Here is a 14,382-nt window from a genome sequence, read left to right as displayed (position 1 = left end):
AGCATTAACAGTATTACAGCCTTACCTAGACTGGTAGGTTTTATCAGTTCATCCAGTAAGTCGTAAAAAGGTAATTTCTGAAGTTTGATGTCTGGATGGACAGGGTGGAGTGCGGAAGTAAGGTGGGGCAGTTCCAGTTCATGCTTAGGTCCCAGGAGAGAAACAGGAAGCAACGGTGATGCTGCAGGGTGGCCGTCATACGTGAGCTGTGGAATGGTAGAGGGTGACAAAGTCGCTGGCATGGAGCTTGAGTGTACGCTGGGGAGAGACAAGTCTGCAGGTGTCATGATTTTCTGAGGGAACCTCCGCCTATAGAGTTCTTTGATTTTCATTTGCACAGCAGGGCTGCAGCCAGCTTTTAACAAATGCAGAGCTTTCGTGAGCAGTTCGTGTTTGCGTCCGTGCTTGTTCCTCCCCGCGTATCCCAGAAGTACTTGCAGCTCCGAAACTCTAAGGCTCATAACCATTTGCTTGAAGACAAACAAACATTCATCAGCATTAGTATTTCAGTTAAGGTTAATACTTTTCTGCATCTTAATCATTTTGAGCATAATCGATTTAGGCCATTATTTCTCCCTCATCCTTGACTTGAAATACAAACTTGAACAAAATCTTATTTTAAGTGCTGGCAGCTATACAGATGTAGAAAGTATGGGGAGGGGTCTTGTCATTTTTATAGGTATTGATTTCTAATTTGCTACAGATGATCCAAGGCCCTAATAGCAAGGGAGAAATTTGGACCAAAGGGGATGAAGAATTTTCCTGTGGAGTAGGATAAGTTACCAAATCATTACTCCGAAATTTAATTTTCCTTCTTTCCCACGTACATTCATACCAATATAATTAAAGGCCTCATCATTTTGATTCCGGAAAACACAGCCAGATGTTAGCAAGTATTTGGCAAGCTCTCCAACACATGTGGTACAGCCACCAAGTTCTCAGACACTGCTTGGACTTCTGCCACAGGAAAATTCTGCAAAAGGGGTCTAACAAAGTATATGAATATGCTAATTAAGAGAGAGAGCGAGAGAGAGAGAGAGAGAGAAGCAACTTGTCTCCACAACTCATAGCTCATCAGATGACAAGCACCAACTGTCACAGAGGGCCATACTTAAAGTAATTTCAAAGTAAATGTTGCAATGCATTCTGCTTAGGCATCTGTCTTTGAAGGATGCTTTGTCCATGATTTTATTCTTAAGGCTGTTTTACTGTGGCCTATCCTCATTTGAGCAAAGTCAAAATATGTCAAAGTAGAAAGGAAATGTACATTTCTTTTACCTAATGGTTTATATTCTTTGCAGTCACTGCTCTGTTCTTTCTTCACCCGCTTCCCCATTTCAGCTAGTTAATTTTCAGCATCCTCTTCTGCCCAGCCCCTCTCTCACCCCTGATAAATTGGCAGGCACCTTACATGAGAATAATACAGCTGCGACTCCTTTAGCCCTTTTAAGCTACTAGCGTAGGCCAAACTTCAAAAACCAGAATACTTACAGTGACTGTACTATAAGCACTCTCTGCTTAAACTTGCACCCTTCTTTAAAAGAAAAATGTTAATTTTACAGCTATACAAAGGCAGATGTCCTTATAGCCTGTTCGTGGCGATATCTCTAAAAGATATACCATCAGCTTAGTTCACCTTACAACCCGTTTTCTTAGCCACCCAGAGCAAAAACATGACTTCATGCTGACTTACTCTTTTGGTGTAGGAGGTCTTATATGCACATGACTTCTAGCTAGGTGGATAAAAAGACAGTAGTCACAGTCAAAGCTTTACATTGCCAACATTTAGGTTTTGGCAAAGCTGGCATTTAAAAATGGGTGACAGAACTGGGAACTAGAAATGGGGTGGCAGAAGTGGGAACTAGAAATGCCAGTGTTCCCAGTGTTTTAATTTAACTATAAATCTACATGTGTTTTGAGGGAAAGGAAGTGTCTACAAGTTTCAAAATGACTTACAGGGGGTTTATGTTTGAGTTTCATGAAATCTTCAGATGCAATCTCCAACCTAAATTATGAATACATACATTTCCCTCATCACCCTTGCCACACTTGAGGGGTTTCTGTTTCTTTGGGGGAAGTAGCAGGGGCCCTGCCTTCATTCATTATTATGGTTGCTGGTCCTTTACCCGCGAATCTTACTACTCCCCCCAAGCTGTACTGCCGAATGAAAAATGTACAGCTAATTAGATCAGGGGCTGACAGCATTTTCCTTGGGGGGGGGGGGGCCTGACACAACTAGGACTCAGCTGCCACAACTCCTCAGCAATATGAAAGTCCTGCGGGAGAGAGCCCACGCTGCCTGACTGCAAGGCATGGGCAGAGCCCGGGACAAGTGCAGGGGCAGTTCCACTGCACCGGGACCCAAAGGCTTGTCGACCCCTGGTCTAGACTGACTTCACTAGACAGGGAACCAAAGGGAACCCTGCACATAAAAGCTGAGAAAAGAAAGAGAAATCTCTATGTGCACATGTGCTTCCCCCTTTGTGTAGCAGAAACCAAAGAGACATAGAAGGCAATTTTCTCTTCAGTCACTGCCAAGGACTGGGCCCCCTTCTACTGAGCACCCAAAGGATTTCCCTGCAAGGGAGACCCGGGAAAGTCAAATGCCCATGATGCAGCACCCCAACAGAGCTCTGGGGTTTGCTGCATGGATCTCGTAAGATTTTATTGAATGTTTCCAGATGTCAACTGATACATTTCAAGGGGATATTTATGAGGTGTTGCAGAAACGGCTTGTGTCCGGGCCAAAACAACTGCTATCTTATAAATCAAATATTCACAGGGTCCAGCATAAGAACTGCTGTAGAGTCCACACTTCTCCATTTGCTGCATAAATGTGCTGGGTAATTATTTTTTAAAAGTTGCACTGCTAGCACTTGTGGTATGAAAACAGCCCTAAAGATGCAAACTGGGTATAAAAGGGACACTCGGTAGTCTTCCCCAATTTTCTAAGCCTTCTGAAACAATCCATCATCCTAATGTGTAAACTACTGTGTCATCATGAACAGTTAACTCTGAAACAAAGTGACAGATTTAATCAAGACTCTTATTTACCAGAAACATCAAATCTGCACATTTACCCCAAACCCAGCTGACCCCATATTCCTTAGAGATCAAAAGCTCCGGCTGTCTCTGATCCAGCGCCCCAAACTTTCAGCTTCTTTCCTGAGATCTCCCCTACAATACAGCGTGGTTAGGTACTGCCAATACGAGTCTGCAGCACACAAGACTGGAAGAAAGAATTTAATTTTATTCAAATGCACACACACTTTACTAATGCATTATTCATTTTCATCTGAATTTCATCAAGTCACCTGCATTATTTAAAGTAAGAAAAAGTTGCCACTGAACTTCCAGCCTGTTATAGCAGAGGTCCAAGTACCTTGCTGCAAAGACCACACGGCCTGGCTATAACTGAGAGGTCTGCTGGACTCTTTTACAGCTGCAGCTGGTCCACACTCTGTCAGACATAAGGTAATTTTTTGCACGGATTTACTAGGTAAAGAACATGAGATACTTGAAAGGAAGAGCTGGTGTTGTAAAGAGACAGCAGCATTTCAGCCCCAATATAAAATGGTGACAGAAAGAGAAAGTGCCACTTACATACATCTGAGACACGAACCCACTTGGTTTCAAGCGACCCAGTTGTAAGCAGCACAATAGACTGGAAGTCATAACTTAATATCCACCATTTAAAGTCAGCTCCTCAGTAAATAGAATCACCCTGAGCTCCACAGTGCTCTGGTTTTGCCATGAACCAGCAGATTCAATTCTTGGGTTTCCCCAAGGTTTCTAAAGTGGATAAGAAAATTATTTGTCCTAACTGGAAGAACACTCCATGATGCAATCTTTTTGCCCTAAAAGTGCTCCTATGTTGAAAGCATGGTCAATAGTGTAGGAAGATTCATTAACCGAACCAAGTAGTTTCTCACAATCTTTCCCACTGTGAAACTGGCACTTTAACTCTTTTCTCTTACTTTAAAAAAAAGAACTAAAAACTGCCATTATGTTTGCAACATTAAGTAGCGAAAGTTAAGGTGTACTTGCTATTGTCTATTATAGGAATACCACCAACAGGAAAATCTTGTCTATTTAATTGGAGGGGGAAAAAGTCAGCACTTTAGTAAGTTTCGGCCCAACTTGGCCATTTCTGAGGTTTCCTCACATTTTCAATTTTATTTGTGCATGTGTTACTTGTCCTGGCTGTCGCTTAAGAAAGCTACATGAAAACCAGCAGCCAACTAAAGCATTGTCAACCTGCAAACTTCTACCAACACAGGATGGAAGTCAGGGGTGTTACGAGGTGCCACCCCTGCCTGACAGCCATGCTAACAGAAACCCCAGCATAGATGCAGTCATACTAAAACCATGCATTTTCTAGCACAGCTGGTTTTACCGGGGCACGATGAGGATGGAGTGCCAGGCTAAGCAGCACTGGCAAAGCCACGATTCTGCTGGTGAAAACTGTAGCCCTGCTAGGGATAGAAACACGTCACCTGATGTCTCATTTGTGCTGCCAAAAAATGTTTTATGGTGGCACAAGCTGTGAGCAAGCAGATGTCCCACACTTTGTCCCACCGTATCAAAGGAACGAAGAGTGGTGCAACAAAAGGCAGCCATAGGCTCTGCTGCTCTATTGTGGCACACATCTATTAGCTCAGTGGTGGGAGAGTAGGGGCAGCACGAGCTGCTCACACTCTCCAGCCACCCTGGGCACGTGATCTAGGGGCCTGAGGGCCCCTCAAGCTCCTGGAGCACCAGCCCACTTTTCCTGCTTACAGACCACGATTACACGAGCCGTGGACTGCACAGCTGTTATTGTGCAGTCATTTAGTACTTGCACAAGCAGGTACTAAATGGACTGCGCAGCAGCTGATGTTACTGCGCCGTACCGTTGCTGCACATTTGTTTTTTCAGATGCTACTGCACAGTGGCAACGAGCTACTGCACAGTACTGTTACATCGTGGTTGATGTCCACCAACGCTACTGTGCAGTTGGAGTGAGATACCGCGCAGCAGCTTGTTGCTATTGCTCGTAGCATCTCGTGTAGATACACCCCACATACCCCAGGGTGCCTCTCCATAAGCAGGGAAGTCGAGGTTCCCCACTCAGCCAGCCCCATTTCTGCAATCATGGGGGACAGGTCTGGCTGAGCGGGTTTTCCCTGCTCACCCAAAACTGCCTCCAGAAATCACATCACCCCTTACCCCTCATCAAGGGCAGGACAAGGGGCAATATGCATTTCACCCAGTGAAGCAGATCAGCTGTGCCCAAAATACTGCAGCACAGCTGAGCTGCTTGATCTGGCGACTATTTCTAGCTTAGTACTTCGTCCATACAGCACACTGGCATGGTGCTCCTAGCACAGACACAGCCTAGGTGCTGAAGCAGTGGTACTAACAATATGCCACACACTGTCAAAACACAAAAAGTGAAACTGAAAAAGCAGTAATTTTCTCTGATCAGTCAGATCTAGTCTATACTTAAATATATGTCTTTCACACAGTTATATCAATAAAACCCTCCTAGTGTGTGGACTCACTTATACCAACAAAAGTGCTTGCACCAGTGTAGCTATTTTCAGTTCACTCAGCAAATAAACTACAGTGACAGAAGAACACCTGTATAACTGCATCTGCTGGTATAGAAACATTACCTAGAAACACGCTATAACCCCACACTGACAGCACCATACTTTCTAAGGTTTCTAGTACAGACTCGGCCTTGTTATCAAAGGCTTGGATTTTTAGTACAGTAGGTAACATTTTCAAAATGTTATTTAAAATGAATGCCTTCAAGTCAAAGCCCAAGCCCAGCTCAAAATATATTTGATCATGCACAAGAGACTGGAAATGCTTTCTTTGATGGGATTGCATTTATGTATGAATTCAGATCATTTTTCTGTATCTGTAAATACATATCCACAAACATGTAAGATTGCATAGCTAGAAAGAAGTTTGTTTAAACTAAATATAAAAAGAAGAAAAAATGCAAATCATCTGCCACTGGAAAAATTACAGTAGTTTTCAGCTGTCTCGCATGCACCACTCTGATTGCCTGTTTTGCACAGTTAAGATTTTTACAAGGAAACTAAGGGATTTTCAAATACAACACACCCAATATCAAAACACTGGCTTTGATATTGTTACATATTTTGGTATCTGTGTCATGAAGAAGCATACCAGCAGCTACGCAGCCTCTAAAAAAAGTCAGCAAAGAGAAGCCAGGACAAAAGAAACACTGTCTAATTGGATACCAAGTTAAGACAAAAAAGGAGCATTGTTTATGTGGGACTTTCCAGACTAATAGGAAACACGTGGGTTTCTGAGTCATCAGTCATGACCTTCTGGTATTAAAGGTTGGTGCTAACCTGTAAACACAAAACTGATATTTCTTGTTTGGCTGTAACACTAATATTTAGGTCTCTGCCACAGTTCATAGCATTGGTCATGACTCATGAGCCAGGACATTGACGGTCTTTGGCAATTAACTTTACTTCTGGGTTTCTACTCTAGGGGTACAACGCTCAACATCGGAGGGCCACTTGCAAGGTACACCATCCACTGGAGGACCACCACTCCTGGGATCAGTTCTGATCTGGTCTATGTCCTCAACATGTCGGCAAGTGGGAAATCTGAACGGCACAGGGAGGCACAGGCAGAGATTAATGAAGTGCAGCATAGCTTGGACATGGACTTGCTATTTTGCTGTTTCATTTAATAAAAACCTGTTATAAAAAGAATTGGGACAGGCTGTTGGGATGGACCTGGCAGCCTGCAGTCTACCACATCTGCAAAGTGAACATTTTACTACCAGCATTTACTACTTCTGGGCAGCATGAAAATTAAGACATTTTGAAAGGCAGAACAAGTCTACTAGAATTATTCAATGCTAAAAATACAAAATAATAAATCACCATCATTATTGATTATTATTATTATTACTACTATTAAGCTGCCTGCGGGTTTGCTCCACACAAAACCCCATCCGCCCCCTCTTCTAACGAGGTGATGTTTCCCCATTTGTGCTGTCTCTCTTTCCAACCAAACGACTACATTTCAGTTAAACTAAGGTTTTGGCAAACAGTAAAGGTAAAAGATAAGCTCGCTGTATGTTTGAGGGCAGAGGAGGGGGCAGGTGATTTTTGCCCAGAGCCACACCACAATGACTAAAACAAAAAGCCCCAAGCTGTTCAGGCTACACCACAATCTTGGCAGCACAAGCTCGCAGCACGTCACAGTTCTGACACGCACATTTAAAGCTCAGGACTAATGGATTGCCTGCACCCGCCACGTGACGGGCTCCACTTTGGCAGCACTCATGGCAATCCTAATGGCTTTTCATAAAACTTCACTGTGCATTAAAGCATCTGTTTTGTAGATGTCCCAGGTTTTTAAAAAATTCGTTTGCTAAGATTGTGCATCTTGCTGAACTGCCACACGACCTCTGGAAAACCAGAGCTCAGACAGGTATGGAGAAGGGAGGTTTTTAAGCCACTGAGGTGCTTGGGAAAGCAGAAATACTAGGGCTGGGGAACTAGGTGTCCAGCTCCTAAAGTCCAAACCACCAAGAAAGATGACAGACACAGGGTCTGCACCTGGAAGCACACATGACAATGAGCGAGGAAGGAGATGCAGACCCCCAAATGAGTGGTCTCCATTTACCATTTAGGAACGAGCTCATAGCCACAACAGCTGGTCAAATGGGATAGCTAGAGCACTCTGGAAGGACAACCTGATTCAGAGCTTTACTAGGCTGGTAGACTTGCATTAAAACATGCATTTGAATGGGCATCAGACCACAGCGACTAACACTGCACAGGTCCCCCATGACACTACACCCATTTCCCACAAGGTCGCACTCAGTACTGAGTAAATCCAGTTCCTTATATAACTTTTAAGGAATTTGAACACATTCACAGACATTTGAACATATTCAGATACACTCACGTTGCAAAGGGGGAGAGGGGAGCCAAAACAAGAAAAGACACACGCACGCTCGCACACGGTGTAAGAAAGGCAGCGGGAGGGAGGGAGGGAGGGAAAGAAGCCAAAACATGAAGAAAAGCCAAAAAAGTGACAGGGAAATGAAGGAAAGGACAATAGAAGGAAGAGGAGGAGATGGGGTGATACTACAAGTTGTGGTGAACGTACCCATTTAAAATCAAGAAGTCTATTTTAATTTTAAAAATACCAGGTGTTGAAAGGTAGCAATAGCCTCTGAAACAAAGACAGGAAGGGACAGACAGATTGCTCTAATTTTGGACTCCTTGCCCCCTGCCCATTTGTGACAATCATCATCACCACGACCGCTGCTGCCACCATTTACTTTATCCACATATACCAAAAATCAAAAAGTACTGCCAATAACCTAAATATAGTCACGACACAGCATTGCTACTTTCTTGTAGAAAATATACAGCTCTAACAATTTTCTGCTATTACCAGTTGCTCTGTTATTGATTCCAAGGAAAAAGGTAAGGTGAAAATCCATTAAAAAGGAAGAGCAGCCATTTCACAAGCCCTTTTACGGTTCTTTAAAAACAGTCAGACTATACCACCAACCTATGAATGCATTTTAGGAGTCTCTCACTGCTCCATTAAAAGAATGAGTTTAGAAGTACTAAGCCTGACATTAAAAATCAGAAGCATTTTAATATGGCATAAAATGGGACTTAGTCTTCCCAAACAGCCGGTTCTGTGAAGATTTACGCCCATACACAATTTATAAGGGTCTATTCAAATCCTTAAATGCTTGAAGGATTAAAGCATACATTTTATTAGTAAAAAATCAAAATCAAGTTACTTACAGCAGGTACTTCTGACACTACCTGCATGTTCTGGACAATGCGAAATGGTTTTACAAAAGACAAAAAAAAAAAAAGGAGAAATGTCTAATAACTACACACTGTTGCACCTACTGCACAAAAATTAAGTCAAATCAACACTTAAAAACTGTCTGAGGTGCTCAACACCAAAGCATCCAAGGGCAGGAGCCCTGGCTGTAAGCAGTCCAGGGAACCTAGCACACAGCACTGGGCTCTAAAATGGGTCCCAACACAAAAGGTGTACATAAAAAGTCTTTTTCTGAGAATCGCCCTATGAACTACTATGCTAGGAAGTCTATAGAGCATGATCCTAAAACCTGGCTTCAAAAAGTGATCCCTGAAAGGGATCCTTTTTCCTAATGAAAGCCATCCTGCAGTGTTAAATCACAGTGTGGAAAAAGGGCCATAATCAATCTCAATGCACCTCCAGCACTCAGCTGTAAAAATACCTGCTCGCACTGCCAGATGCTTCCTAGAAACTAAAAGCAAATCTCTCTGGATGGTCTGGTACAATTATCTTGCCCCTGCCAAGGAGCTTGACATTGTAGGTACTTGAGATCTTCTGAATCTGCTTCAGAATTTTACAGCCTGAACCGCTGGAATCCCAGACCCAAATGGACTGAAAAACCACCACAAACCAGTAAGGAGGCAGCCAGGGAGGACGAATACTCTTGCTCTATTACAAAGGCATATGCCCTAGCCCTAAATCCCATTTGCAAGAAGACTTACACCAGCACACCGCTGAAAGAGGGATATAAAAACTGAAAGTCAGCCAACTGAAAATTTGCAAGAGGGAGTAAGACAAAAAAATTCATGGAAGCCCAAGACCCTCCATGACAGGCTGTAACTTCCTGCATTTGTCTAATGCACACAGAACACTAAAAGGTTGAAGTTACAGTAATTCAATATGGAGGGGAGGCAAAAGCAGAAGAGTACAGTAATAAATATAAAACACCATAACCTTTAAGGAGGTTATTGCTATTCATACGGAAAAATTCAACTCCTTTCCAGTGTTGTATTGCAATTTTTCTGCAAGGGCAATATAAAAGAAAAAAGAAAGAAAATCTGTCTGTCTAACAGGTAGGTGCCAACTGTGTATTCCTATAATAAATGTGTAATGATACAGTGCTAAGAAAACCCTTTGCATAACATCTATTTATGCTCAAGGTGAGTAGTTTGTGGCCATGCTGGTTTAAATACCTTAATATTCTTAATGCTTTGAGCAAACACATGCATTCACTGGTCTAGCCTACAGCAAACTATCTTACTGGTTAAAACTCACTGTTTGAATGGCTGCTGCATATTGCAAGTGTCAAGATAAATTAAGCTGGAATTTGATCCGGACTGTAAATTCTCTCTGCTCTGAAGCTGCCCACAGGTGAGAACACTTCATTTATATTTTGTTTTTGATATTACTGTTGTTTCCCTCACTCCCATAGCCAGGGTGTGACGTCCAGTTTCAGAAAAGTCAGATGTTGCTTTCTTGATCATATTCTGCCATAGTTCCTGTCACTTTTCCAGATGACAATAGCTACATACCTTTGAATATATTAATTCAAAACAGCTTAAACATATCATAAAAAAAAAAAAAAAAAAAAAAAAGTGTTCAACACGTAAAACGACACGCACAAAAATCTCTCTTGTCTAGTGGCTTGCTGATTTATTGCAGATTACCTTCGTATTGATTTAACGTATCCAAGCTAGCTCTATCGGGTGTCTGAAATCTGCAGTCTTATATTGAGTGAATTAACGACCTAAAGACCATTCCAAACCCGTCATGGGAGTACAGGACATGTCAACACATGGTTGGGAACCTGTGTGGTAGTAATGCAAGAGGCCAGCAGGGGCCAAACTTTTCATCAGGCATGCTACAAATTAATCGCATGCCCTTCCCAAGTGTCACTCTGATCCCCTCCCCATGCCCCATCTGCTGCTCTGCTTTCTGTTCCCTCCCCTGTGCTCCCTGCCGAATTTGCAGCTCTGCCTCCTGCTTCCTGTCCTACCTGCCCATCCCTTCACACATCTGCCACGTGGTGCACACATAGGCTACCCCTGCCACTTCTGACACTCGTGCCACCCCTGGAACACACCAACTTTGTTTTGTTTCAAGTTTGTTGGCTAAGCTGCAGACAAAAAAAAATATTTGAGGTGGTTTTAAGACTAAGATTTTAAGTAAGACTAACAACGGTGGGGTCTGAAGCTGCCCAATCAGAAACACCTTTAATGGGTTTTTGTTTTCAGAAAGTAGATGCTTGGCCCCTTCTTAAAATAAGGCCTTTTGAAAGTGTCTCACGTTGGGCAGCAAAAAGCCACTATCTGTGGAAATCTTAATCACAATAATGAAGTAAGATGAGAGGAACCCTCCTGCCTCTTCCATATGGAGCCAGATGACTACCTAGACAGTCAGTGCGAGACAGACTCTTTCTTCCTGTACTGCTCAGTAATTAACTCTGCAATATTTTCACCCTGAGAGACATGCTTGATACATCTCAAAGGCCATCTCCGTTATGGTCAGCTGCTTGAAGCCCCAATAATTTGAAATGCGGATATTATTTAAAAAGCTGTCTTTGAGCTAATATGATGCTTGAATCAAACTGACAAAAAATAAGCTTCACTTTAAACTGCTAAAGTGGTTTTTAGTCATGCTTAACAGATATCCTTTGGCAATGAAACTGAAGCCTCCAAAAGCAGTCGCATTCCGCTCCAAAAGTGCTTATGCACAGGAGGCCTACAGCTTGCCTTTAATATCATCACATTTCCATATCCGATTCATGCGAGATGTCTTTCCAGGATACATCCCCACCAGGGAGATCTCAACTGACACACGAGACCAACTAATGCCAAGAGCATACAAGGAGCAAGTGCTTGTTTGCAAACAAGCACATCTGTCTGGAGCACTGGCTACAGAATAAAGCTGATTGATCTCCGCTTGGTTGGAGCAATGCTGTTTTGCATGCAAGCACTGACAGGTCCCCATTTTCCAAGTGCACACCAGGGAAAATTTGAGGGGAGTGGAGGGGGTGACAAAAAAACCCCTATTGCACTTGAGCTTTCCCAGGACTGATTTCCTGGGCTTTCACCTACTCCTGTACCAAGAAACTGAGTTGGATCCCTTTATGATACCTACCACTGTTGGAGACAGAATTAGTAGAAAAGTTCTGGTAAGGAAAATCCATGATATAGGAAAAACCATCAATATTTAGTAGTCACTGGAGGAGGAAGAGAAGGAGCATGACAAGATAAGGCAATTAAATATACATTTTCCTTCCACTGAATGACTGCCAGCCATTACGATCAATCAAAAATTCAGAACTCCATGCCATCCTACCCACTGATCCCATGCTCATCAGTGAGGCCTGGCGTAACTGCTACTCTCAAATAGCCTCAACATTGTACTTCACCATATTTAAATTGTATTTGACTTCACTTAAGTTGCAATTAGTTCTAGGAGACTCCAATTTTTTTCCCCCAAGCACATTCAAGCTTTATTTTCCCCAGTGCATTTAGTCTTGCAAATGGGAATTGTTTTTGCAATGCAACCCACTAGTATGATTTTTAAGATAAGTAATTGAAAAAAAGGCAGTTTAGACAATCTCTGGATATGAAATATGCGTCTCTGTAAAGGATACAACAGCTTGAATGGGTAAACATTAATGACACATCAATAGATAAGAAATGTTTGCAAGACAGTCTTACTGTCAGACAAACTGGGCCTTTATTTAAAAGAATTTTTTTTTTTTTTTTTACTTTTGACTAAGCCTTCAGCTGGGTAATAGGATAGTTTAATTCCTGTGCGATGATCTTCATCAAAGCCCAACCAGGCTACAAATATAACATGTTAATGGACCCAGCTACACAGCTGGCCCCTGACCCAATTATAATAGGGCTAACGGAAAACAAGAAAAGACATGGATACAGATATGGAAATTCCTGTATCCATAAATAAAGTAAAATCACATTCGCTAGCAGTCCAGTCATCTACAAAACATTCACAATCAACGTCTACCTTTTCCCAGCAGCATCCCTCTTCGTCTCTCACACACGCAAACACACACTCTTGCCTTTTACAAGTCATAATGCAGGAGTGTCAAACCCACTTTTTTATGTCTTTTGCAAGTCATCTGAAATTCCAGATTTTCAAAAATGTAAACTGCACACAAAAATCTGGGCGGGGGGTGGAACAGAAAGAGGTCACATATATGTGGAGCCAATTACTAAAATGGTGAGCACAGCACAATACACAAATAAAAGAGAGGCAACCAAGTGAATCGACTAAAGGTTGAAGTGCTGGGAATTTTTTTGTTTTTTAATATTGGCTATAGATACCGACCACCACCTCGCACAGAATACATTTTTCAAGGAAATACAGACTGAGATGTCTTATGCTGAACAAGAACACAACTGAAATTTCCTGTGCATCTCTCTCTGTCAAGAATTTTTAAAAAAAGAGATGCCCACCACAAAAGTCTGAAATGCCTCCAGTGCAACATGCACAAGGACTAGTCTCGCTTTCAATTTTGATTAAATTTGGTAACAGTCATTTAAACCTCTTAACACTTTGATAAATTCATGCCCCTCCTCAGTCTTGCCAGACACATTAACTGCTCATTCTGACCAAATAATTTTTGTTCCCAAAGCACAGAGGTATATTTGCCTTTGAGTTAATGAAAGGCTCAGTATCTTTTCATACAGTTTCTTTTGAGAGCTGCGAAGTAACTGGTTCTTCATGCCCCATAAGCTGTCGCCATGCATCAAATCTATACGTCTCCGGGTTTTATTTATTTATAACTGGTTGGTGTTGAAGTTTGGAGTGGTGCTATTTACTTACTTTGAAATAAGACTATCCTAGAGCAGATTCATTTTAAACAGTGTAAACCGTGAAGTCATAGCATTAGAAACCTACTGCACAAAACTGTGCTGAGTTTAGACATTTTACTTCCTAGGCAGCAACAGGGGAGGTAGCAGCAGCCTGCACTGTCATTCATGACTATGGATCGCTGTTGGAGTTTCAGTTTACAGCCTAGTGTCCAAAGTTACTGTTAATGCTGGATACAGAACTGCATTTTGAAGTAGGTGTATATACTCCCCCCAACCCACCAAGTCACTGTGTTTAGACCCTGATGGGTGACAGACACGAGTAAACAGATGTCCCACTTCCTTTATAACCATCACCCTAAGAAAAGTGACAGGTTTTCTGTCTTCTGGCATTAGGGCACCCATGCTCATAAAAATAATCTCACTCAAAGTGAATTCCCGGTCCTTGTACATCACACCAGGAAGCATATAAAAGTGATTCCTAGTTATCAGGCTTGTCTACACAGGGCATTATCCCAGATTAACTCCATGTGTGGACCCATCTAACATAACTCCATATGTGAACAAGTTCTTAGCGTTTTTTACAGTGTTTTTTAAAGTGGTACCTTTCATTACAGAATATAAAGGCAGAACCAAAGCCACAGGATCCATAGATTTCATAGACATTAGGGCTGGAAGGGACCTCGGGAGATCGAGTCCAGCCGCCTGCCCAAAGGGCAGGAAGTCAGCTGGGGTCATA

At 42.3% G+C, this 14,382-nt stretch overlaps 1 protein-coding gene across 4 annotated transcripts in view; it reads right to left on the bottom strand.

The window, feature by feature from the left end:
• PIAS1 (protein inhibitor of activated STAT 1) overlaps positions 1–14,382 on the bottom strand; it is an 88,037-nt gene that overhangs the window by 45,950 nt on the left and 27,705 nt on the right. For 2 of the 4 annotated variants that reach the window (XM_019533865.1, XM_019533864.1), the window contains exon 2: positions 26–470. In XM_019533865.1, the coding sequence (XP_019389410.1) occupies positions 26–470 (445 nt within the window). Of the gene's footprint in view, positions 1–25; positions 471–6,371; positions 6,497–14,382 lie in introns of those variants that run through there. The other 2 variants (XM_019533866.1, XM_019533863.1) reach the window with 2 other exon arrangements.

The sequence above is a fragment of the Crocodylus porosus genome, unplaced genomic scaffold (genome assembly GCF_001723895.1).
Source record: "Crocodylus porosus isolate Cpor-Errol unplaced genomic scaffold, CroPor_comp1, whole genome shotgun sequence".
Taxonomy (NCBI): Eukaryota; Metazoa; Chordata; order Crocodylia; family Crocodylidae; genus Crocodylus; species Crocodylus porosus.
The sequence above is the reverse complement of the archived record's forward strand: the minus strand, read 5'-3'. Positions and strand labels throughout refer to the sequence as shown.